At 46.5% G+C, this 27,967-nt stretch overlaps 1 protein-coding gene across 5 annotated transcripts in view; it reads right to left on the bottom strand.

Annotated features, from left to right (window-relative positions):
* sd (TEA domain transcription factor 1 homolog scalloped) overlaps positions 1 to 27,967 on the bottom strand; it is a 469,086-nt gene that overhangs the window by 365,864 nt on the left and 75,255 nt on the right. For 3 of the 5 annotated variants that reach the window (XM_053775571.2, XM_053775572.2, XM_053775577.2), the window contains exon 2: positions 11,984 to 12,062. The exons of 1 other annotated variant lie outside the window; for it this stretch is intronic. In XM_053775571.2, coding sequence (XP_053631546.1) covers positions 11,984 to 12,032 — 49 coding nt within the window. In that variant the 5' untranslated portion in view covers positions 12,033 to 12,062. Of the gene's footprint in view, positions 1 to 11,983; positions 12,063 to 27,967 lie in introns of those variants that run through there. One more of the 5 variants, XM_053775575.2, reaches the window with a different exon arrangement.

Raw genomic sequence — 27,967 nt, 5'->3', positions numbered from 1 at the left:
TAAGCCGGGTTTCAACTTTTAGGAATAAGCCAGGTCTCAACTGTTAGGAATAAGCCAGGTTTCAACTGTTAGGAATAAGCCAGGTTTCAACTTTTAGGAATAAGCCAGGTCTCAACTGTTAGGAATAAGCCAGGTTTCAACTGTTAGGAATAAGCCAGGTTTCAAATGCTAGGAATAAGCCAGGTTTCAACTGTTAGGAATAAGCCAGGTTTCAACTTTTAGGAATAAGCCAGGTCTCAACTGTTAGGAATAAGCCAGGTTTCAACTGTTAGGAATAAGCCAGGTTTCAACTTTTAGGAATAAGCCAGGTCTCAACTGTTAGGAATAAGCCAGGTTTCAACTGTTAGGAATAAGCCAGGTTTCAACTGCTAGGAATAAGCCAGGTTTCAACTGTTAGGAATAAGCCAGGTCTCAACTGTTAGGAATAAGCCAGGTTTCAACTGTTAGAAATAAGCCAGGTTTCAACTGTTAGGAATAAGCCAGGTTTCAACTTTTAGGAATAAGCCAGGTCTCAACTGTTAGGAATAAGCCAGGTTTCAACTGTTAGAAATAAGCCAGGTTTCAACTGTTAGAAATAAGCCAGGTTTCAACTGTTAGGAATAAGCCAGGTTTCAACTTTTAGGAATAAGCCAGGTTTCAACTGCTAGGAATAAGCCAGGTTTCAACTTTTAGGAATAAGCCAGGTTTCAACTGTTAGGAATAAGCCAGGTTTCAACTGTTAGAAATAAGCCAGGTTTCAACTGTTAGAAATAAGCCAGGTTTCAACTGTTAGGAATAAGCCAGGCTTCAACTGTTAGGAATAAGCCAGGTTTCAAAGTTAAAGCCTACTGAAAAGTAAAAAAAAAAAATAGGATCAGCGAGACTCGAAGATAAATAAAAAAGTCTATCCGATATAATCACAAAGAACGTGGAAATATAACAAGGAACAAGTGTAAATAAATTATAATAAAAAAGAGAATTGCGCAACAAGCAAGAGACTGAAATTAAACAGTTCAGTGAACAAAAGAAATGAATGAAAGAATGATTTGTCTAGTGATGGAAAAGCATGAAAAGTGAAGAAGCTGGAACCAGGACATGAAGCGAGTCACGGACGCACTCACTGGATACTGATAAAACTGGAAATATATGGTCATGTAGAGCCACGACAGGCGTTAAAACACCTGAAGAAGGAACACCGGCAGCATAGCTCTGCTCCGGCATAGTGCAGACACATAACCACACACACACACACATACTGTGTAGACACCTGAGCCACAACAGGTGTTAGCACCTGTGGTTCAGTAGGTCAGGAGTGCCAGTGGGGGAGCTGGCACATGATCTCTCATGAGCTGTTGCCTGGAGATATTGCTGCATGTGTTTGACTGTCCTATCTAAATGCAATATTATGTAACATTTTTACCTGCCTGCCTTCTGAATTCCGTGATGGTTCTGGGTGCCTCATTCTTCACATATCTAAACAACTGAAATGTAACACTAATGATCGTGTTATTTTTTTTTTTGTCCACTGAAAGACTTCGTTGATATCTGTATTGTTTTTTGTATTTCAAATGAGTCGACTTTCATACATATTTGTTATACAAGCATGACTACTGTAGACACCTTGGAGTGTACAGGACAGGTGTACACCTCAACACCTGATGACAGACATATGTTTCATAAGTGCAATTTCATATTTCTAACAACAGACCATCATAACTGGACCGGGCCGCGGGGGCGTTGATCCCCGGAATAACCTCCAGGTAACTAGTACATACATAAATATACTTGTCGACGTTCCTGCTTAAAGTCCTTATTCCGGTAATATTTATTTTCTGATTTAGGGGCGATGACCCCCGCAACTAACACCCCCCCTAGAAAAAATTAACAAAAAATCGCTGAATAGATGACAAAAAAAATATATAGCGGTCCCATCCCCTCATGTAAATTAACCTTCCCCCCCCCCCCATGAATCTAAACATTACCTCCCCTTCCATATAATGCCTTGATCTTACTTCCCATGTGACTTAGCTTCCCCCCGTCCCCAGTGCCAGTAGCTGCACCCTAACTTATCTTAGGTGGTGCGTTAGCGTGTAACTCAACACGACAACAGGGTTCATGTCGGCTCCTGTCTTTTATTTATGTGTACTTTAGTATGTGCTCGTGTGTGTACCACCACAGAGGAATGCATACCAATATTATTATTAATGCTAATTATTATATTATTAACTAGAAATATTGCCACAACTGCTTCTGCTGCTGCTATTACTACTAGTAACAATAAATAACAATATATCATTACATAAGCACAATCGGTGGAAAGGAAATGGGTTAGTAGGTGGAAAGGTGGTTGATAGTCGTAAAGAAAAAGGGTACACTGAGTACAGTATATTTTTACGACTTACTTGACTGTGGCACTGTTGTTGTTTTTGGTGTCCCCAGCTGACCCCCCCCCCTCCAGGGAGGGACGTCACGAACCTCCACCATCCAGGACATTCTCTAACAATCTTTCACCTCCCCCCCCCCCCCGTTGTCCTTTTTCTCTCCTATAAAGTTTTCTTTTTCCTTCTATTCGCTTTTCTCTCCTTGGCTGAGGTGTTTCTGGACCAGTCAGTCCACCTACACCCACCAGTCAGTCCACCTACACTCACCAGTCAGTCAGTCCACCTACACCCACCAGTCAGTCCACCTACACTCACCAGTCAGTCAGTCCACCTACACCCACCAGTCAGTCCACCTACACCCGCCAGTCAGTCCAACTACACCCGCCAGTCAGTCCAACTACACCCGCCAGTCAGTCCACCTACACCCGCCAGTCAGTCCACCTACACCCGCCAGTCAGTCCAACTACACCCGCCAGTCAGTCCAACTACACCCGCCAGTCAGTCCACCTACACCCGCCAGTCAGTCCACCTACACCCGCCAGTCAGTCCAACTACACCCGCCAGTCAGTCCAACTACACCCGCCAGTCAGTCCAACTACACCCGCCAGTCAGTCCAACTACACCCGCCAGTCAGTCCAACTACACCCGCCAGTCAGTCCAACTACACCCGCCAGTCAGTCCAACTACACCCGCCAGTCAGTCCAACTACACCCGCTCAGTCCACCCACCCGCCAGTCAGTCCACCTACACCCCCCAGTCAGTCCAACTACACCCCCCAGTCAGTCCAACTACACCCGCCAGTCAGTCCACCTACACCCGCCAGTCAGTCCACCTACACCCGCCAGTCAGTCCAACTACACCCGCCAGTCAGTCCAACTACACCCGCCAGTCAGTCCAACTACACCCGCCAGTCAGTCCAACTACACCCGCCAGTCAGTCCAACTACACCCGCCAGTCAGTCCACCTACACCCGCCAGTCAGTCCACCTACACCCGCCAGTCAGTCCAACTACACCCGCCAGTCAGTCCAACTACACCCGCCAGTCAGTCCACCTACACCCGCCAGTCAGTCCACCTACACCCGCCAGTCAGTCCACCTACACCCGCCAGTCAGTCCACCTACACCCGCCAGTCAGTCCAACTACACCCGCCAGTCAGTCCAACTACACCCGCCAGTCAGTCCACCTACACCCGCCAGTCAGTCCACCTACACCCGCCAGTCAGTCCACCTACACCCGCCAGTCAGTCCAACTACACCCGCCAGTCAGTCCACCTACACCCGCCAGTCAGTCCACCTACACCCGCCAGTCAGTCCAACTACACCCGCCAGTCAGTCCAACTACACCCGCCAGTCAGTCCACCTACACCCGCCAGTCAGTCCACCTACACCCGCCAGTCAGTCCACCTACACCCGCCAGTCAGTCCACCTACACCCGCCAGTCAGTCCACCTACACCCGCCAGTCAGTCCACCTACACCCGCCAGTCAGTCCAACTACACCCGCCAGTCAGTCCAACTACACCCGCCAGTCAGTCCACCTACACCCGCCAGTCAGTCCACCTACACCCGCCAGTCAGTCGGTCCACCTACACCCGCCAGTCAGTCCACCTACACCCGCCAGTCAGTCCACCTACACCCGCCAGTCAGTCCACCTACACCCGCCAGTCAGTCGGTCCACCTACACCCGCCAGTCAGTTCACCTACATCCATCAGTCAGTCCAACTACACCCGCCAGTCAGTCCACCTACACCCGCCAGTCAGTCCACCTACACCCGCCAGTCAGTCGGTCCACCTACACCCGCCAGTCAGTCCACCTACACCCGCCAGTCAGTCCACCTACACCCGCCAGTCAGTTCACCTACATCCATCAGTCAGTCCAACTACACCCGCCAGTCAGTCCACCTACACCCGCCAGTCAGTCCACCTACACCCGCCAGTCAGTCGGTCCACCTACACCCGCCAGTCAGTTCACCTACATCCATCAGTCAGTCCACCTACACCCACCAGTCAGTCAGTCCACCTACACCCACCAGTCAGTCCACATAAGCACTGCACAGTTTTGTTCAGGTGTCGAAATACTGTCTTTTATTGGTTGAAGGACTCAAGTGCTGGTCATACTTTAATTTCTGTCTAATACCTCGGCTTTCAACATCATTTAACCCCTCGCCCTTTTTCCCTGTTCTCGGTTCGTTGTCCCTGAAGACAGAACTGGACGAGAATGCGTACTTTCTTTGTGTGTTAGTTTATTGTCCAGGGAAAGGTAATATTCTGGACGTATTACTGAGGGGTTGGTGCCACCTAGTTATGGGTACCAACTGAGGGGTTGGTGCCACCTAGTTATGGGTACCAACTGAGGGGTTGGTGCCACCTAGTTATGGTCACCTACTGAGGGGTTGGTGCCACCTAGTTATGGTCACCTACTGAGGAGTTGGTGCCACCTAGTTATGGTCACCTACTGAGGGGTTGGTGCCACCTAGTTATGGTTACATACTGAGGGGTTGGTGCCACCTAGTTATGGTCACCTACTGAGGGGTTGGTGCCACCTAGTTATGGTTACATACTGAGGGGTTGGTGCCACCTAGTTATGGTTACATACTGAGGGGTTGGTGCCACCTAGTTATGGTTACCTACTGAGGGGTTGGTGCCACCTAGTTATGGTTGCCTACTGAGGGGTTGGTGCCACCTAGTTATGGTTACCTACTGAGGGGTTGGTGCCACCTAGTTATGGTTGCCTACTGAGGGGTTGGTGCCACCTAGTTATGGTTACCTACTGAGGGGTTGGTGCCACCTAGTTATGGTTACCTACTGAGGGGTTGGTGCCACCTAGTTATGGTTTCCTACTGAGGGGTTGGTGCCACCTAGTTATGGTTGCCTACTGAGGGGTTGGTGCCACCTAGTTATGGTTGCCTACTGAGGGGTTGGTGCCACCTAGTTATGGTTACCTACTGAGGGGTTGGTGCCACCTAGTTATGGTTACCTACTGAGGGGTTGGTGCCACCTAGTTATGGTTACCTACTGAGGGGTTGGTGCCACCTAGTTATGGTTGCCTACTGAGGGGTTGGTGCCACCTAGTTATGGTTGCCTACTGAGGGGTTGGTGCCACCTAGTTATGGTTACCTACTGAGGGGTTGGTGCCACCTAGTTATGGTTACCTACTGAGGGGTTGGTGCCACCTAGTTATGGTTACCTACTGAGGGGTTGGTGCCACCTAGTTATGGTTACCTACTGAGGGGTTGGTGCCACCTAGTTATGGTTACCTACTGAGGGGTTGGTGCCACCTAGTTATGGTTACCTACTGAGGGGTTGGTGCCACCTAGTTAGTATCTCTAGCTCCCCCCCCCCTTCCCTTGAACAAGTGCCTGACTACTGGCAGACGAGACAGAGGTACCAGCGTGGTATTAAGTCTTCATCGAGTTAAAAATTGCTGTGTAGCGCAGTCTGCTGTGGTGGACCATCTACCCGACTGCTGTGCTGAGGCATCCACCAGTCTGCTGTCGTGGGACATTCACCAGTCTGCCGTGGTGGGGCATCCACCAGTCTGCTGTGGTGGACTATGCACCAGTCTGCTATGGTGAATCGTGGACCATCCACTAGTTTGCTGTGGTGGAGCGTGAAACATCCACCAGGATGCTGTGGTGGAGCGTGAACCATCCACTAGCCTTCTGTGGTGGAGAGTGAACCATCCACCAGGATGCTGTGGTGGAGCGTGAACCATCCACTAGCCTGCTGTGGTGGAGCGTGAACCATCCACTAGCCTTCTGTGGTGGAGAGTGAACCATCCACTAGCCTGCTGTGGTGGAGAGTGAGCCATCCACTAGCCTTCTGTGGTGGAGCGTGAACCATCCACTAGCCTGCTGTGGTGGAACGTGAACTACTAGTTTGCTGTGGTGAATCGTGGACCATCCACCAGTCTGCTGTGGTGGACCATGCATCAGTCTGCTGTGGTGGAGCGTGGTGGCGATTAAGCCATCCACTAGCCTTCTGTGGTGGAGCGTGAACCATCCACTAGCCTGCTGTGGTGGAACGTGAACTACTAGTTTGCTGTGGTGAACTATCGACTATCCACTAGCCTGCTGTGGTGGAGAGTGAGCCATCCACTAGCCTTCTGCGGTGGAGTGTGAACCATCCACTAGCCTGCTGTAGTGGAACGTGAACCATGCACTAGCCTGCTGTGGTGAAGCGTGAGCCATCCACTAGCCTGCTGTAGTGGAGTGAGCCATCCACTAGCCTGCTGTGGTGGAGCGTGAACCATCCACTAGCCTGCTGTGGTGGAGCGTGAATCATCCACTAGCCTGCTGTGGTGGAGCGTGAACCATCCACTTGCCTGCTGTGGTGGAGCGTGAACCATCCACTAGCCTGCTGTGGTGGAGCGTGAACCATCCACTAGCCTGCTGTGGTGGAGCGTGAACTACTAGTTTGCTGCGGTGAATCGTGGACCATCCACCAGTCTGCTTTGGTGGACCATGCATCAGTCTGCTGTGGTGGAGCGTGGTGGCGAGTGGGCCATCCACTAGCCTTATGTGGTGGAGCGTGAACCATCCACTAGCCTGCTGTGGTGGAGCGTGAACCATCCACTAGCCTGCTGTGGTGGAGCGTGAACCATCCACTAGCCTGCTGTAGTGGAACGTGAACTATCCACTAGCCTGCTGTAGTGGAGCGTGAACCATCCACTAGCCTGCTGTAGTGGAGCGTGAACCATCCACTAGCCTGTAGTGGAGCGTGAACCATCCACTAGCCTGCTATAGTGGAGCGTGAACCATCCACTAGCCTGCTGTAGTGGAGCGTGAACCATCCATTAGCCTGCTGTGGTGGAGCGTGAACCATCCACTAGCCTGCTATAGTGGAGCGTGAACCATCCACTAGCCTGCTATAGTGGAGCGTGAACCATCCACTAGCCTGCTGTGGTGGAGCGTGAACCATCCATTAGCCTGCTGTGGTGGAGCGTGAACCATCCACTAGCCTGCTATAGTGGAGCGTGAACCATCCACTAGCCTGCTGTGGTGGAGCGTGAACCATCCATTAGCCTGCTGTGGTGGAGCGTGAATCATCCACTAGCCTGCTGTGGTGGAGCGTAAACCATCCACTAGCCTGCTGTGGTGGAGCGTGAACCATCCACTAGCCTGCTGTGGTGGAGCGTGAACCATCCACTAGCCTGCTGTGGTGGAGCGTGAACCATCCACTAGCCTGCTGTAGTGGAGCGTGAACCATCCACTAGCCTGCTGTGGTGGAGCGTGAACCATCCACTAGCCTGCTGTGGTGGAGCGTGAACCATCCACTAGCCTGCTGTGGTGGAGCGTGAACCATCCACTAGCCTGCTGTGGTGGAGCGTGAACCATCCACTAGCCTGCTGTGGTGGAGCGTGAACCATCCACTAGCCTGTGGTGGAGCGTGAACCGTCCACTAGCCTGCTGTGGTGGAGCGTGAACCATCCACTAGCCTGCTGTGGTGGAGCGTGAACCATCCACTAACCTGTTGTGGTGGAGCGTGAACCATCCACTAGCCTGCTGTGGTGGAGCGTGAACCATCCACTAGCCTGCTGTGGTGGAGCGTGAACCATCCACTAGCCTGCTGTGGCGGAGCGTGAACCATCCACTAGCCTGCTGTAGTGGAGCGTGAACCATCCATTAGCCTGCTGTGGTGGAGCGTGAACCATCCACTACCCTGCTGTGGTGGAGCATGAACCATCCACTAGCCTGCTGTGGTGGAGCGTGAACCATCCACTAGCCTGCTGTAGTGGAGCGTGAACCATCCATTAGCCTGCTGTGGTGGAGCGTGAACCATCCACTAGCCTGCTGTGGTGGAGCATGAACCATCCACTAGCCTGCTGTGGAGGAGCGTGAACCATCCACTAGCCTGCTGTAGTGGAGCGTGAACCATCCACTAGCCTGCTGTGGTGGAGCGTGAACCATCCACTAGCCTGCTGTGGTGGAGCGTGAACCATCCACTAGCCTGCTGTGGTGGAGCGTGAACCATCCACTAGCCTGCTGTAGTGGAGCGTGAACCATCCATTAGCCTGCTGTGGTGGAGCGTGAACCATCCACTAGCCTGCTGTGGTGGAGCGTGAACCATCCACTAGCCTGCTGTGGTGGAGCGTGAACCATCCACTAGCCTGCTGTGGTGGAGCGTGAACCATCCACTAGCCTGCTGTGGTGGAGCGTGAACCATCCACTAGCCTGTGGTGGAGCGTGAACCGTCCACTAGCCTGCTGTGGTGGAGTGTGAACCATCCACTAGCCTGCTGTTGTGGAGCGTGAACCATCCACTAACCTGTGGTGGAGCGTGAACCATCCACTAGCCTGCTGTGGTGGAGCGTGAACCATCCACTAACCTGTGGTGGAGCGTGAACCATCCACTAACCTGCTGTGGTGGAGCGTGAACCATCCACTAGCCTGCTGTGGTGGAGCGTGAACCATCCACTAGCCTGCTGTGGTGGAGCGTGAACCATCCACTAGCCTGCTGTGGTGGAGCGTGAACCATCCACTAGCCTGCTGTGGTGGAGCGTGAACCATCCACTAGCCTGCTGTGGCGGAGCGTGAACCATCCACTAGCCTGCTGTGGTGGAGCGTGAACCATCCACTAGCCTGCTGTGGTGGAGCGTGAACCATCCACTAGCCTGCTGTGGCGGAGCGTGAACCATCCACTAGCCTGCTATGGTGGAGCGTGAACCATCCACTAGCCTGCTGTGGTGGAGCGTGAACCATCCACTAGCCTGCTGTGGTGGAGCGTGAACCATCCACTAGCCTGCTGTGGTGGAGCGTGAACCATCCACTAGCCTGCTGTGGTGGAGCGTGAACCATCCACTAGCCTGCTGTGGTGGAGCGTGAACCATCCACTAGCCTGCTGTGGTGGAGCGTGAACCATCCACTAGCCTGCTGTGGCGGAGCGTGAACCATCCACTAGCCTGCTGTGGTGGAGCGTGAACCATCCACTAGCCTGCTGTGGCGAAGCGTGAACCATCCACTAGCCTGCTGTGGCGGAGCATCCATCGGTCAGTTGCGGTGAACCACTCACTGGAAGACAGCGGGAGTCAGTATGGCGGCTGGATGTGCTTCAGTAACGTCTCGCCAGGTAGCTGTGTTAACTTCATTTAGTACCATAGTTCATTTGGCTTTTCATTCAGCTTAAGCTTATTTAATATAACTTTAAAAAAAAATACATTCATTACGAACTTCTTTTTTTTTCGTAGTTGATATTTACCATCCTCCCTGACAACAGTTGCAGGGGAAAGAGTGTGGGTTGATGGGACTATGTTGGGATTACCCCCATTTTCAATGGCTTGTTTGCATTTTATTCTCCTGGGCTTTTATGATGTATTTGATCTCGGTTCTCTAACCAGCATTTCACTTCATTGTTGAGAAAGTCTGAAAACAGGTTCTCCCATTCTCAGTCTTCATTTGTAATACCTTTCCCTTTCTAACGAGTTTTTTTTTTTTATCTTAGAAGTGTGAGTTTGGAGGACAAGTCTCACTTGACTCATCCTCTCGAGGTGGTCAGTCCCTCAGCCTGGAGAAGAGTTCAGCTACATGGTCTGGATTGATACGAAGCTGAAGCATGAGACCCAGCTTTAATACTGTCTAAGGTGAGGCGGAAGATCTCGAAGACATTGTAGGGGCCGGGATCCACTAGTGGAAGAATGCAGGTCCATCTGGAATCTAATACTTCTCACTCATAACTAGTAAATACGCGATGAAGAATGGATGAAGTCCTCTGTGCCAAGATACCGTTGTGTTGCAGCGCCTGATAATATTGTTGAAAATAATACAAAATACCGTCAGGTTAAAGATTAAGACATGTGTCACAGTCGGGTATCTTTATTGATGAAACGACTCGCCTACACAGTAGGTTTCTTCAGTCAAATGCAAAGGGAGCAGTAGTAATTAAATAAAGTTGTAATCAGTCCATCATCATTACCTTCAACAGTACCGGAAGACCTTGTACATTACCTTCAATAGTCCCTGAAGACCCTATACATTACCTTCAACAGTCTCTGAAGACCTTTATGTTACTACCACCACTTACATCATCATCTGCATCGTTGACTGTTTTAATACACAGTTATCAATACAGTCACAACTATAACGTACTTATGTACAAGCATCAATATATCCCGCAATACACACACACACACACACACACACACACACACACACACACACACACACACACACACACACACACACACACACACACACAAAAAAAAAAAAAAAAAAAAAAAAAAAAAAAAAAAAGAGGAGCTGTGAAGCTACCCCCGCAACCACAACTAGGTGAGTACACACACACACACACAACTAGAAAAAAACACTCTCAACTTTGTTTTTTAATCTTTGGATTATCTGTCGCCCGTAATGTTGAAGGAATCGACAGCCCCTGGGGACAATCTCAGAACAGGCCTTCTACATTAGAAAGGAACTTAGATCCGTTAAGAAACATACAGGAAAATGTATATTGGGTGTATTCGTTTGCAAGATTTACCTGTCATCTTACGTGCTCATGGAAATAATACCATCAATCGGGCTTCCATTTGACACATGAGAGAATGGTACAGTGGTACCTCTCTTCATGGTTGACTGCAGGTGGAAAATCAGTCATGCAAAAATAGTTGAGTGTATGGACAATATATACACTACCTGAGATCAAATCTCACTGAATTCCATCCCACAAGCGATGTATGATACTTAAATATTTAGCGCTTCACCTTTAACAACAACAACAAGAATAATAATGTATATCTGACTTAAACAAGACACATCAGGCCCAAGGTGTGCTGTAACTGCCAAGAAGAATTCCTCTACACTTCCTGACATGACTTAACTGCTTGGCACACACTGATTTTCCTACTAACTCACGTGCCCCCTACATCACCTCTACAATTCATGGACGTCTGTACACCGCTTCTACAACTTACGTGCGAGCCTACATCACCTCTACAACCTTCATGGGAGACCAACAACTCGACAAGCTTAGTATATGATGGCCTCCCCACTCTCACTACTAGTACGACTACTACCAATGCTGCTGCTGCTACTTGCTGTTACTGCTGCTGCTACTCTTACTACAACAGTTAATACTATTTGTTGCTAATGCTGATAACACTACTAAGGCTAATAATACTATCTGTTGCTAATGCTAATAATAATATTATCAATACTACTGCTACCACTCTTATTACTGCTACTTCCAGTACTACCTCTACGGTCACTGATACTATTACAACCAACACTGTTACTATCACCGCCGCCATTACTGCTACAACTGCTAATGCATCTACTATTACTACTATTGCTATTACTACTGCTTATTCAACCACCATCAACACTTGATATTAATCTACAAAAAGATCACTAATTACACTACTACTGCCGTCACTACTACTACTACTGCAACTGCTACTACTTCAAATACTACTTGATGGTCCAGTAGGCCAGCTGTATTACTACTGTTGTTGCTGCTGCTACCACTACAACTACTGCAACCACCACTACCACCACTGCACATTATCTACACAGCAAGAGACTATAGGAGACACAGACACCTGCTTCTCAGCACTCTTCCACCCTCCTTAACTCTCCCCCACCACCACCACCACCACCAACAACAACAACTCTACAATTTCTCGTGACACTGACCTCCCCAGGGCTCGTCGGCTTCGGTCCTTAGCCCTGAAATCCCTGGCATTTGACGGAGGGCGGCGGGGAACACAGACACCTGGAGACATCAAGGGGGGACCGGAATTAGTAATATCGGCTGGTGAGTGTCGGGGACCACCACCTACTCCCTACAACATAGGAAATGATGGCTGGGATAACAAGCCGAGAAGTGCATATACAAACATGTAGAGGTATAGAGAGGTAGAGGTAGAGGTAGAGGTAGAGGGAGAGAGAGAGAGAGAGAGAGAGAGAGAGAGAGAGAGAGAGAGAGAGAGAGAGAGAGAGAGAGAGAGAGATATGCCTATATACACATATACACACACTGAAAGGCATATATATATATATATATATATATATATATATATATATATATATATATATATATATATATATATATATATATATATATATATATATATATATATATATATATATATATATATATAGACACTTGAGAATTCAGTTTAATCTCTAGTTCAGGAATTACTCCTGACAGTTGCACATGCACAATTACAGGTATGTTTGTACCAACAGAGAGTGGGTATAAGACACGTGTGCACAATCAGGACATTTACTGAGCAGACGTTTCGCCACCTGTGGCTTTATCAGTCCTAATATCAATCTTGATAAAAGCCACAAGTGGAGAAATGCCTCCTCAAAGTCTTGAGTGTACATGCTTGGCTTGTTCCTACAGGTGACACGCAGCCTCGTGTGGTTGACTTTAAAATTCTCATTAACCAACCAGTCCTCTCAAATCGACGTTTAGCTCGGCACTGAATTTTATCAAAACGGACACAATGAAGCTTTTTCCCGGGCGAAACATCGTCTAAAATCAAGGCTTTCCCTGCGTCAGACGTGTCCTTATACAAGCATTAGCTGTCAGCAGAGACTTGCTTGCGCATTCACTTTCGCATTTTTTTTATTTATTGACGCAAAAGGGTGATTCTTATCATCAATTTTGAAAATATCAACTATTTTTAGACACTAGTGAAACAAAAGACGAGTAGCCTGAACGAGACGTATGTGCAACACCTAGGTATCTTTGTCGTGGATGTTAGGAGGGGTCTTAGATGGCGTGATGGTAGCTAGGTAAGCAACTATAGATTGTTGTAAGGCAATATACTGGTATTCGTAGAGGAGCCCAGCCCATCTTGTGTACCCACTTGCTATGCCAGGTCGAATCTGAGGCAGAGGACTATAAGAGACGGCCTATGTGCGGGGGGAGGGGATAGGTCACATGACTAAGGATTGGTCAGGGAACCTGCCTATAAATGTTGCTGTAGTACATATGTAATACTGTTGATATGAAGACGACGTTTCGCCAATCTCACAATAAAGATACCCAGGTATTGCACACATGTTCATCTGTTTGCCGGGTAATTATATAGTTATTTTTACAGTGTCGGGTCAAATGAGTAAATTTTACTGAAGTCTACTGACGTAACTTGCTACTAAAACATTACTAGAGTGACTTAACTTTCTTGGTATAACTCAAATATTCTTGCCTTTTCATGTGTGTAAACAAACACGGTAGCTGAACACCTCCAACACCTAACAACAAATTCAATTCAGTCGAAGAACACATGCACAATTCATGGGACATTTTATTGCGGCTACATTTCGCTTTCCAAGAGGGCGAATACCCGGAGAGCGAAACGTAGTCACAACAAAGTACCTCAGTAGCTGGGCATGTATCCCCTTAGCTAACATAGTTACTTCTACCAGAGTTACTAGAAGTTTGATTCAGTCTTACTAGAAAAAAGACTGATGGTTCTACACACACACACACACACACACACACACACACACACTACAAGATACTAGGTAATTTCTCCAGGTGTTCTTCATAATATTGTCTCATGTCCCGTCCTCAAGTCCAAAATACATTTTCAATTCTCTCGTTTAACCCCAACATACACTCTTGTTTTTTCCAGGTAATGACGCATTTAACGCTCGCCTCGACTTTTACATACGCCACAACTGACCTCAAAGAATGTACACACATGTATACACATATGTGTGTATATTCTTTGTCAAGCCGGCTTGATAAAGCTCCTGGAGAGCGAAACGTTGCCACAATAAAATGTCACATTAATTGCACCTGTGTCTTTTTTACTTTACATATTGTCGGTAATTCTACCTAAATATATATAGGCTGTTGATGTTGGTAGTCCCCTGGCTCCGAATTACCTTCAACATGTCTACCATCTCACCTTCTGGAAAAGATCGTTGAGGGTCCTGCAGCAACGGCAGAGAACTTAACGTACCTTAGAGGAAAAAAAAAATCACGGATTTAGAGACAATAAATTATGCCTTACAAACTTGTAGTTTTATGACAAGAGTCAAAACACAAAGAGAAAAAAGTGGCAGAGATAGGTATACTGCATTTTCCTGGACTATAAGAGCGTATTTGATACAGCACTACACAATGTATAGCACTGAACCTGTACTCAGCCTGGCCGTGTCTTTAATGGTAAAGAGATGCCTGCTATATACAAGGGCAGTGTCCTCCATGTCACCCCACCTATACCACCTTCCTTTACAGGCAAAAGAACGCTATTATACCGCAAGACGGGCAGCCATGAGCTGCTTCCCTGGCTGTACCTTCCTCAAGGTTGTAACTACAGCGGTCACTGACTGCGTCATTAACTCGCATTTGTGTTATCAAAATATATTTACAAATCTAGACACTCCATGAAAGCTGTGATTTTGATAGAGAGAGAGAGAGAGAGAGAGAGAGAGAGAGAGAGAGAGGGGGGGGGGAAGGGAAGGGGGGCTCTGGAGGGAGATAGTGGTGAGGATAGTGATACTGAGAAGTGGTGACGCAATCCCTCACTACCCTCCCCTATCCACAGCTCTCCACTCCCTCCACCCACACCACCCTCCCCCACCCACAACCCTCCACCCACACCTCCCTTCCTATCCCTGCTTACCTTCTCCATACCTCCTTTCCACCACCTTCCCACCAACAACCATTTTCCAACAATCACTCTCCCCTAACCTGTAACTCACTGCTGGAGCACCTACCTGCCTTCAGGTGAACTACCCACAACAGTTGTGACAGATGCCACCTACGCCACCACCTGCCCCAATATCACCACCTGCCCCAACACCACCACCTGTCCCAACATCACCACCCGCCCCAACACCATCACCTACATTCACACCAGAATCACATACATTGTCACTACTACCACCTACATCCCCACTACTACTACTACTACTACCACCACCACCGCCGCCGCCGCCACCTACATCCACACTACCACCACTTACGTCCCCACTACTACCATCACCACCACTACACTTACACCACTATGCTAACACTACCACCACTACACTAACACTTCCACCATCATCTCCACCTCAAGCATCTCTCACACTAGACTGGGAGGATGGGACCTCACCAGCATGGATCACTCGATACGTCTTGGACCACAGCTGGATAGCTGAATCACATGTTTACCTGTGGTCCATACCCGGGACTGTCGTGGACCACAGCTGGACCACTGACTAGGCTTGTTTACCTGTGGTCAACACCTGTGCCTGACCACTTTTGTTTACCCATGGTAGGACCCGTGTGACGAGACATCTGGCATCCTCTCTCTCTCTCTCCCTGTCTTTTTCTCCTCTCCCTGGTTCTCACTCCCACCTCTCTCTCTCTCTCTCCTCTTTCTCCTTCCTCTACTGCTTCCCTCCACTGCCTTCATCCCACTCCGGTTTCTCCTCTCTTTCCCCCCCTCTAGTTATTACTTTATCATCCCTTTCAACTCGTCCTCTCCTTTCTCCCCATTATGCAATGTTGTCTCTGCACGGTGGCATACTGAAAGCTATCCCAGAGTTTATTTTAACCTCCCCTCCTCTCCTCCTCCTTCCCAGAATCATCGTCGTTCCCTCCCCACTGCATCACCCCCCCCCCTCTTTCATCTGCATTTCCCCTCCTCCTGCAGGTGCTGCGTCAGGGGCAGCTGGGGGTAGCAAGGTGTTGGCTTGGAGGGAGGGGGTAGAGGTGGCAGGAGCACCGCCATTGCACACATAGCAAACATTCCACACAGTGTCCAGCTCTTGTTTCTGCCTCCCTCACTGTTTACATAATTACCACCCTGCCTAATCACCTGCCTGACGCCTCACCTCACTGCCTCACCCAGCCTTTCTTACTTTATTATTGTCTTATACTCTATTATCTAGCATTTATTTCCACTCAGCCGCTCGTAGTGCAGTGGCAGCGTGTTAGACTCGCAAAGCAAAGGTGCTAGAAACAAACCCTGAGAGAGGCGGGACGTATAAGCGAGTCTTGTAGCACCTGCTGAAGCTAACACCGAGCTGAAATACACGTCAGTTAATAGTTGCATCCTGAAGCCCCTCAAGGAAGGTTCCTTGATGTTGGTGAGGGGCTCTTGATTTAGGGAATTGGATCTGTGCTCCAGTTCCCCGAATTAAGCCTGAATGCCTTCCACATCCCCCCCCAGGCGCTGTATAATCCTCCGGGTTTAGCGCTTCCCCCTTGATTATAATAATAATAATAATGCATCCTGAAGGTCATTACACAGGCCTCCCCAATGGAAATAAGCCACACTGCTTGGCATTCTTGGATAATCCTAGGTTATTAACCCCTCTGTTATAAATCTAAGCCGAGTTGTTCTCTTCTTTTACTCAGCTAACAACCTGAACACATTCCCTCTCAGTTACTACATCAGTTTTATTTGTATGCATTATTATTATTATAATCAAGGGGGAAGCGCTAAACCCGGAGGATTATACAGCGCCTGGGGGGGGGGATGTGGAAGGCATTCAGGCTTAATTCGGGGAACTGGAGCACAGATCCAATTCCCTAAATCAAGAGCCCCTCACCAACATCAAGGAACCTTCCTTGAGGGGTATTTGTATGCAAAATGTAACTAAAACGGTTCAAGCTGATCTAAAATGTCGAATTATGCGACATAACGACCTTTCTTTCGTTGCTCTTGCAGGTTCCTCAACTGTGCGCCGCGTCGTTCAGTGCAACACAGAGCTACACCTCAGCGGCCACAGGAACACTTGAGATAATTACCTGGTCTATCACTCACCTGTCTCAAGGACTCTCGAAACCGCTCACGGGTTATGTCACAGGTATGACTCCACCCACCACCCAGCCTACTTACCTGCAACCTGATGCTACAACCACAACAAAATATATATAAATGCAGTAAACGCAGAAACACACACAGGAGGAGGAGGAGGAGGAGGAAGGAGATAAAGAGGAGGAGAAGGAGGAGGAGGAGGAAATGCTTGATCATCTTCACACACAACAGGCCAATAAGTGGCTGCTGGAGGTCAACCCAAAGAAATGCAAGGTCATGCGGACTAGAGACGAGGACAGCAATGTTTCGCCACACAGTGGCTCCTTCAATCCAATTTAGAGAAGAACGGTAGATGATGATGAGTAGTTTGAGGCAATCAGTCCCTCAGCCTTGAGTCGATGTGCTCAGTCCATCAACCTTGGACAAAAAGTATGTGAGGTGATCAGTCCCTGACCACCTCAAATACATCTTTATTTCACAACTGCTCCTGCCTCTTTATTTGACTAAAGAAACCTACTGTGTAGGCGAAACGTTTCATCAATAATGATACCCAACTGTTGCACCTGTCTGAATCTTCAACTTGGTATTTTATACCATTTTCAACATAATTATTTATCCCCAGGTATTACAAGTATCATGGTAGGCCAAGGATGTGGGAGGACACATTATGCCGAGCACATCGCCAGTAACACACACACTGATGAATAAAACATGTGCAACACGTGCGTTTCTTTACTGCCATGAAAGTTTCCACAGTAAAGATACCCAAGTGTTGCACATATGTCTTATTCATCAATAAGGATACCCATATATCTTATTCATCAATAAAGATACCCATATATCTTATTCATCAATAAAGATACTCATATGTCTTATTCATCAATAAAGATACCCATATATCTTATTCATCAATAAAGATACTCATATGTCTTATTCATCAATAAAGATACCCATATGTCTTATTCATCAATAAAGATACCCATATATCTTATTCATCAATAAGGATACCCATATATCTTATTCATCAATAAAGATACCCATATATCTTATTCATCAATAAGGATACCCATATATCTTATTCATCAATAAGGATACCCATATAACTTATTTATCAATAAAGATACCCATATATCTTATTCATCAATAAAGATACCCATATGTCTTATTCATCAATAAGGATACCCATATATCTTATTTATCAATAAAGATACCCATATGTCTTATTCATCAATAAAGATACCCATATGTCTTATTCATCAATAAGGATACCCATATATCTTATTCATCAATAAGGATACCCATATATCTTATTCATCAATAAAGATACCCATATATCTTATTCATCAATAAGGATACCATATATCTTATTCATCAATAAAGATACTCATATGTCTTATTCATCAATATACTCATATCTTATTCATCAATAAAGATACTCATACGTCTTATTCATCAATAAAGATACCCATATGTTTGGCCAATCATCGGAGAGGCCTCCTTTTGGGGTATCATATTCAACAACGGTTTGCAAAACCCGTATGGAGCCTCTCTTCTGGTCAAGCGCGTGCAATGCCATGAAAGGTCAAAAGGTTTGCAACTTAACTAGTCCCAGAACAGAGGAATGCACTATACGGAGAAGTTAAAGTAAATGAAGCTGACGACCCTGACAGAGAACTTGGGACACATGTTCACGACCTACAAAATTTTTGCAAGAATTGATAGGGCAGATGAAGATAGAATATTTGAATTCAGAAAACCAGAGTCAAGGAGACACAGGTGGAAGCTGATCACGAGTAACCGGGATGCTGGGAAGTAGTTTTTGTTAATCTCTGTCTGGTTGCAAAGTGGTACAAGTTACACGAGGAAGTAGCGGAGGTAACTTACACAGCTTCAAGAGTAGGCGTGATAAGGCCCAAGAGGATAGAAACTAGTTATACCGATTAAAGTAGCACAGGAGGCGAGGTGAAGAGGCTGCACACAGCTCCACAAGTACATACGTACATACATACGTGCGCATAGAGTACATCCCCACCCCTACGCATACACACAATACAAAGCCGCCGAACACTAGTAGTGGTACTAAAAATATTGGAGGGGCGTGCAAGCGGCAAAGAAAAAAAAGCAGCAGCAGCAGCAACAACAACAGCACCTGACACACGTGGCCACTCACTCAACCAATCCACCCGTACAGGTTTCAGGAGTAGTCAAGACAAGGTCCGGGAGAACGTAAATCAGAAATACCTGTCTATATAGTGTATAACGTGTGAGTCGTCCGCCGAGCACATAATTCTACGAGAATATCTATTTCGCCTCAAAGACACGTAGTCTCAGGGGTGCTGTAAATAAAGTCCGGCCCTGGATCCAGTAAACGGTCGATAAAGGGTTAAAAGGCGAAGGGGAGGGAAGGAGGGAGGAGCAATGAAACCATACCACGGGAGCAATGGATCGACCCCATGCAAACGTAAATATACGAATCTTAAACTGGACTCCACAAAGGATGAATCCTAGTACCCACAGTGTTCCTGGTTCCTAGTACTCAGTGTTCCTGGTTCCTAGTACCCACAGTGTTCCTGGTTCCTAGTGCCAAGTGTTCCTGGGACCCAGTGTTCCTGGTTCCTAGTACCCACAGTGTTCCTGGTTCCTAGTATCCACAGTGTTCCTGGTTCCTAGTACCCAGTGTTCCTGGGACCCACAGTGTTCCTGGTCCCTAGTACCCACAGTACTCCAGGTTCCTAGTACCCACAGTGTTCCTGGTTGCCTTAGCAATGTACTCAGGAGTGATCCTTACGTGACAGTACTCACGGATCATGCGGTATTATTGTTGAAATTATAACCATGATGATAAATGCAACAAGACTTCAACAGTTTAAAAGAAGACTTGCAAACTTTGCAAGAAGACTTGAACAGGTTACAAGAAGATCTGGAAAGGTTGCAAGAAAATCTGGAAAGGTTGCAAGAAGATCTGGACAAGGAGGAAGAGGGAACAGAATGAGTACACACTGATGAAAGTTGCTGACCACATGCAGCGAGGATGGAAGTTAAGCTAAACCCGTAAGGGTCATGTTATGCAGCGCCTTGGGAATGGGAGACAACCAGATTCGATCCTAGGAAGGGGAGGGGTAAGTCCAAGTCCTTAGATCAAGAGCCTCCTCACAACCTCCCTCGCAGGTATGCGGAAGCTGAGTACTGAGCTCTCTTTAGGAACCCCGTGTAACATGGAGCACCAACGCAGAACCATTATCACAACATTAAAAAGAAAACTGGAAAAAGCAGAGCGCTTTGTCACAAAAACTGGAAGGGTATACCGAGAGGATACATACTCATAACATACAAAATACTCCAGGACAAAGAACAAAGGTGGATAAAGCTATACAACTCTGCAGGTGAGGGATCAATACGGGGAGACACACACACACACACACACATGAGCCACAGAGATGCTGAGAAGTATTCAATCAGCATCACCAATGTGGAATTTAAATTGTTGTGTTAGACAAGATATAAAATTAGAAGCGTCAGGCACTGAATCTGTTTGGTTACAGCTTCTCGAGGGCTGTGAAAAACTCATTTTGGGTGTGATTACAGGGCCCCAAATCTTGATAGGGAGTGCGGTAAACTTCTATGGGATGAAATTCGTAAGGCATCTACATACGAAAATGTGATAATGAGAGATTTCAACTATAGACAGATTGACTGGAGCAATTTGACAGGAAATTTAGAGTCAAGTGATTTTCTTGATACAATTCAGGATTGTTTTTTAAAACAGTTTGTGACAGAACCAACTAGAGGAAATAACCTGCTTGACTTGGTTATTGCCAGCAGGGAAACGCTAATTAATAATTTTGAGGTTAATGATAAGCTTGGGGAAAGTGATCACAAATCACTCAGTTTTAATATATCACGAAATTCCCATAACAATGGCAATCAAGTCTCTGTCCCTGACTTCCACTTGGCTGATTTCATAGGACTGAAAAATTACTTGGGTGGGCTGAACTGGAATGACCTGACTATGGGTCAGGTAGGTGGTGATGGTTGCCGATATGACGTTTTCCAGGGCAGAGTTCTAGCTGCTCAGACAACTTATGTTCCAAATAGAGAAATCAGATCAAACAAAAATTATCCTAAATGGATGAACAATAGATTAAAACATCTCAATGGTCAAAAGAGAGGCATATATAGGCAAATCAAAAGAGGACAGGGGCAGTTAAGAAATCAATATATTCAGTTAAAGAGAGAAATAAAAAAGGGAATAACAAAAGCAAAAAGAGATTATGAGGTTAAAGTTGCAAGAGAATCGAAGACTAACCCAAAAGAATTCTTTCAGGTATACAGAAGTAAGATCAGGGACAATATAGGCCCACTCAAAAGTTACTCGGGTCAGCTCATGGACAGTGATAAGGAAATGTGTAGAATTTTTAACACATACTTCCTCTCAGTTTTTACACAGGAAGATACTAGCGATATTCCAGAAATAATAAATTGTGCAGAACAGGATGATGATAAACTATGCACGATTAGGGTCACAAGTGACATGGTCCTTAGGCAAACTGATAAATTAAACCCTAACAAATCCCCAGGCCCTGATGAACTGTACACAAGGGTTCTACAGGAATGTAAAGAGGAGCTTAGCAAACCTTTGGCTAATCTTTTCAACATATCACTACAGGCTGGCATGGTGCCAGATAAGTGGAAAATGGCAAATGTGATACCTATTTTCAAAGCAGGTGACAGGTCCCTAGCTTCGAACTATAGACCAATAAGCCTAACCTCCATAGTGGGAAAATTTATGGAATCAATAATTGCCACCTTGAAAAGCATAAATTAATCAATGAATCTCAGCATGGTTTTACAAAGGGGCGTTCCTGCCTTACGAATTTATTTACACTTTTTTCACTAAGGTATTTGAGGAGGTAGATCATGGTAATGAATATGATATTGTGTATATGGACTTCAGTAAGGCTTCTGACAGAGTCCCACATCAGAGATTATTGAGGAAAATTAATTAAGGCACATGGAATAGGAAGAGAAATTTTTTTCCTTGACAGAGGCATGGTTGACAAATAGGCAGCAGAGAGTTCGCATAAATGGGGAGAAATCAGACTGGGGAAGCGTCACGAGCGGTGTTCCACAGGGCATAAAGAGCGACATAAGCAAGTTTGCCGATGACATCAAAATAGGCCGTTGAATTCATTCTGACGAGGACATTAGAGCACTCCACGAAGATTTGAACAGACTGATGCAGTGGTCGGAGAAGTGGCAGATGCAGTTTAATATAGACAAATGCAAAGTTCTAAATGTTGGACAGAAAAATAACCATGCCACATATAAACTAAATAATGCAGATCTTAATATTACGGATTGCGAAAAAGATTTAGGAGTTCTGGTTAGCAGTAATCTGAAACCAAGACGACAGTGCATAAGTATTCGTAATAAAGCTAACAGAATCCTTGGCTTCATATCAAGAAGCATAAATAATAGGAGTCCTCAGGTTGTTCTTCAAATCTATATATCCTTGGTAAGGCCTCATTTAAATTATGCTGCACAGTTTTGGTCACCGTATTACAGAATGGATATAAATGCTCTGGAAAACGTACAAAGGAGGATGACAAAGTTGATCCCATGTATCAGAAATCTTCCCTATGAGGATAGACTGAGGCCCTGAATCTGCACTCTCTAGAAAGGCGTAGAATTAGGGGGTATATGATTGAGGTGTATAAATGGAAGACAGGAATAAATAAAGGGGATGTAAATAAAGTGCTGAAAATATCTAGCCTAGACAGGACTCGTAGCAATGATTTTAAGTTGGGAAAATTGAGATTCAGGAAGGATATAGGAAAGCACTGGTTTGGTAATAGAGTTGTGGATGAGTGGAACAAACTCCTGAGTACCGTTATAGAGATTAAAACGTTACGTAGTTTTAAAAATAGGTTAGATAAATACATGAGTGGGTGTGAGTTGGACCTGATTAGCTTGTGCTGCTAGTCAGCTGCCATGTTCCTTCCTTAAGCGAATGTGACCTGGCCTGACTAGGTTGGGGCATTGGCTTAAGCCGGTAGGAGACTTGGACCTGCCTCGCATGGGCCAGTAGGCCTGCTGCAGTGTTCCTTATGTTCTTACGAGCACGTTACAATCACTCACGAGTGTTCACCTAATTTAGCCAAGATAAAGAGTTGGTCCCAGGAGGTGAGGCTCAACGCAGGTTATTTCACCTAGGTGAAGGCACACACTCCAGGTGCGTCCACCCCTCCACGCGTCCTCCACCACTCCAAGACCACTACTGCTAACATTTACACTTGATTTAAACCATTCTCATCTCCTTACTGAGCACCAACTTACATTTGCTTGCAATAATCTTCAACTATTGCAACAACTTTTCCAACACCTTGTTCTTTCTCTCTTCAACTGTTCCAACACCTTGTTGTATCTCAACTTTCCCCAGCGCTTGCGTTACGTTAAACCACCTGTTGCAAATAACTTCTGGAGTTTGAATGGCATACTCAGGGTTGCAACACTGCATCATTACTCGTGTGTGTGTGTGTGTGTGTGTGTGTGTGTGTGTGTGTGTGTGTGTTAAACCTATAAAGGTTATACACACACACGTTTATATAGGTAGGAATAAATAAACTATAAGAAAAATGAGGGAGAGGGGGGACCGCGTCTGTGAGAGGTGGGGAACATGATCCTAGCTTAAACAGTAGGAAACCACACGTTTGTTGCTCTGGAGGATGAGATGAAACATTTAAGAGACAGAGACAGTGTTTGTAACTAAGGGCCCTGAATCTGCACTCTCTAGAAAGGCGTAGAATTAGGGAGGATGTGATTAAGGTGTATAAATAGAAAACAGGAATAAATAAAGGGGATGTAAATAACGTGCTAAAAATATCTAGCCAAGACAGGACTCACAGCAATGGTTTCAAGTTGGAAAACTTCAGATTCCGGAAGGATACAGGAAAGCAATAGAGTTGTGGATGAATGGAACAAACGCCCGAGTACCGTCATAGAAGCTAAAACGTTGTGTAGTTTTAAAAATAGATTAGATAAATACATGAGTGGGTGTGGGTGGTGTGAGTTGGACCTGACTAGCTTGTGCTATTAGGTCTGATGCCGTGCTCGCTCCTTAAGTGGATGAGACCTGACCTGACCAAGTTGGGTCATTGACTTAAGCAGGAAGGAGACTTGGACCTGCCTCGCATGGACCAGTAGGCCTGATGCAGTGTTCCTTCTTATGTTCTTATATAACTCACCAGACAAGAGAGTCAGTGACTTAAACCGCTAGACAAGACAGTCAGTGGCTGTAGCACCACTAACACACTTAAACCACTAGACAAGACAGTCAGTGGCTGTATCACCACTAACACACTTAAACCACTAGGCAAGACAGTCAGTGGCTGTATCACCACTAACACACTTAAACCACTAGACAAGACAGTCAGTGGCTGTAGCACCACTAACACACTTAAACCACTAGGCAAGACAGTCAGTGGCTGTATCACCACTAACACACACAACCCACTAGACAGGGACAGTCAGTGAAGGTCACAGTGACTTCTACCCCCCCCCCCCCCCACAAGCACTCATCACATCCCTCTCCTTTAGACACTTTTTCAACTCCGCGTTGAGTACTCCCAATCCCCCACCCGGTCAGTCACTCCCCCCAACCCTCAACCCTCCTCGAAGAAATCCTCCCCCCTTCCCACCCCCCACCCTACCAAGAGCAACTTGGGTGCCAGGAACAATAATCACACAAATAAGCCAAGTGTCATTAACGCAGCACCCCTCCCCTCTTCCAACCTTCCCTCCCCCTCCCCCTCCCCCCTCTCTCTTTCCCCTCATGAATGTATCTACTCATACGGCAACATATCCTCACTTTACTTACGTTAACTGTCTCACCAGGTTTCAACGTTATACTGTCTGGAGGCTTCACTTAGTGAAGGTTATCATGGTCCCAGTGTGGACCATGATAACCTTCACTTAGTGAAGGTTATCATGGTCCCAGTGAGGACCATGATAACCTTCACTAAGTGAAGGTTATCATGGTCCCAGTGTGGACCATGATAACCTTCACTAAGTGAAGGTTATCATGGTCCCAGTGTGGACCATGATAACCTTCACTAAGTGAAGGTTATCATGGTCCACACACACACAAGAGGCGAGGCCAAGAGCTGAGTCTCGACCCCTGCAACCACAATTAGGTGAACACACACACACACACACACACACAAACACACACACACACAAACACACATACAAACATACATACACACCTCCCACATGCGTCAGTATAAACGCGTCTTGGAATTCCCTGGGGAAGATTAACAAGAGTTCCAGGAAGGAAGGAAGGGAGGGAACAACAACAGCAGCAATGTGAGGGAGGTCGATATATAGCCAGGGATGGAGGGGGAGGGGGAGGGGAGTGGAGAGAGAGAGAGAGAGAGAGAGAGAGAGAGAGAGAGAGAGAGAGAGAGAGAGAGAGAGAGAGAGAGAGAGAGAGAGAGAGAGAAAGTTAGCATCAGGTAGGGTAGGCTCCAAAACCTGGTGGTCCCTGGTCAAGGACAGACAAGGTTATCTGCCTGATGAACTTATTCCACCTCTAAATCGACAGGATGGGACCACCTCTACTAGTAGTCAAGAGAAAGCGGACCTCTTTGCTGAACACTTTGCTACCAAAATGCAAGTTCCTGATCCAGCAAGGGACCCTCCTTGGCTAGCTGCAAGAACTGTATCAAAACTGTCAGGGGTGACAATAAGGCAGGAGGAGGTGCATTTCCTTCTTAAATCACTTGACCAAGAAAAGGCTGTGGGCCCAGACAAGTTGAGCCCAAGATTGTTGAGAAGATGTGCAGACCAGCTAGCAGCACCTCTAACTCGCATCTTTCAGCACTGCCTAGTACAGTGCAAATGGCCCTCTCCATGGAAAGAGGCAAATGTAGTCCCTGTTCACAAAAAGAAGAGCAGAGCAGAAATCAGCAACTACAGACCAGTGTCACTCCTGTCAATCACTGGTAAGATCCTTGAGACAATAATCTCAAGACAAATGACAGATTTTTTTGACTACCACTCACTACTTTGTGATCGTCAATATGGCTTCAGGAAAGGTTACTCTGCTGCTGATCTGTTGTTAAACCTCTCCACTAAGTGGCACCAGTCACTGGATGAATCCAAAGTCAGCTGTGTGGTAGCACTGGACATTGCTGGCGCTTTCGACCGGGTGTGGCACCAGGGCCTCTTAGCAAAACTTCAAGCACTGGGAATTGCAGGCTCTACGCTATGTCTCCTCAGTGATTACCTTCATGGTAGATCTCTAAGTGTAGTCCTCAATGGAACGGAATCAGCAAGACATCCTATTGGGGCAAGCGTTCCACAAGGAAGTGTGCTGGGTCCACTGTTATGGAATGTCTACTTCAACGACCTTCTTCATCTCATCCCAGAATCACATGCATATGCAGACGACTGTACACTGACATTCACTTATCCAAGAGAAGAAATGCCAGCTGCTCTAAGCTACATCAATCACCAGCTGAGAGCTATATCAGCTTGGGGAAATAGATGGCAAGTAACATTTGCACCTGAGAAAACGCAAATGATGATCGTCTCTAGGCACCATGATGGTAATGCTGGTGCAGTAGTAAGGATGAATGGGAGGACGTTGGCACCTGGAGAAGAAGTTGATATCCTTGGGGTGAAATTTGACTCCAAACTAACCATGAAGAACCATGTTGTAAATCTTGCAAACAAGGCAGCCAGGAAGCTTACAGCACTTCGCCGTATCTCGCATCTGCTTGACAGTAGGGGTTGCAAGATACTGTACGAGGCACAAGTACGCTCACACCTTGAGTATGCTCCACTTTCTTGGTTTGCCTGTCCCCCCTCTCATCTGCGACTGCTTGACAGAGTAGAGAACAGAGCAAGGCGTCTCATCTCTCGCCTGGACCCATCCTGGATGGATCTGTCATTTCAGCAGAGCCTTCAACATAGGAGGGATGTGGGTGGCCTTACTGTTATGTACAAGGCCAATATTGTCAAAATACCACACTTGGATCCACTTCGAGGACAGCGCGAAACAAGCTTTTATGCCACAAGACGGGCAGAAAGCAGCAACTTCACTCTGGCTGTACCCTTCTCCAGAACATCACTCCATCTGAGATCATACATACCCAGGATGACTCGAGTATGGAACACATTCGTTCAGCATAATGATGTCAACGAGATAACGTCAGTTGATCAAATGAAAATGCTGGCCCACAGATGGCTCCAACTTCATCCTGTTCCCTACTTGTATGTCTCATAACAATAAAAATGCTTTCAAATGAGCTGATGTAGGTAACAGCTCTTAGCTTGTCAATAAAGTTAGGAATCCTTAACCTGTAAATAGCTTGTCAATAAAGCTAGGGATCCTTAACCTTGTCAAACCATGTGTAAAAAAAAAAAAAAAAAAAAAAAAAAAAAAAAAAAAAAAAAAAAAAGAGAGAGAGAGAGAGAGACAGAGGCAGAGACAGAGACAGGCAGACAGACAGACAAGAGAAAAGTGTTAAACCCACCTGATACATTAGCCATCCTTCTCACATTCACTCACTCGCTAATTCACATTCCTTACTTGCTCATATTCACTCGCTCGCCCACTCACCCTCCTGTAAATAGTTAATGTGGATACAAGCTTCAACGGTGGACAGTTTGTTAAGCGCCTCTGTGGTGATGCTGATGCTGGCCGTTGTTAAACTTGAGCTACACAGATGATGATGCTGATGGTTGCTAACAGATGCTGCTGCTGCTGTTGCTGATGGTTGCTAACAGATGGTGCTGCTGCTGCTGTTGCTAACAGATGCTGCAGTTACACTGATGCTGGTTTCTAACAAGTGATGCTGCTGTTGGATGCTGACCTCAGTTACCCAGAGACAAACACCTC

Source organism: Cherax quadricarinatus, chromosome 10 (genome assembly GCF_038502225.1).
Source record: "Cherax quadricarinatus isolate ZL_2023a chromosome 10, ASM3850222v1, whole genome shotgun sequence".
Taxonomy (NCBI): Eukaryota; Metazoa; Arthropoda; class Malacostraca; order Decapoda; family Parastacidae; genus Cherax; species Cherax quadricarinatus.
The sequence above is the reverse complement of the archived record's forward strand: the minus strand, read 5'-3'. Positions and strand labels throughout refer to the sequence as shown.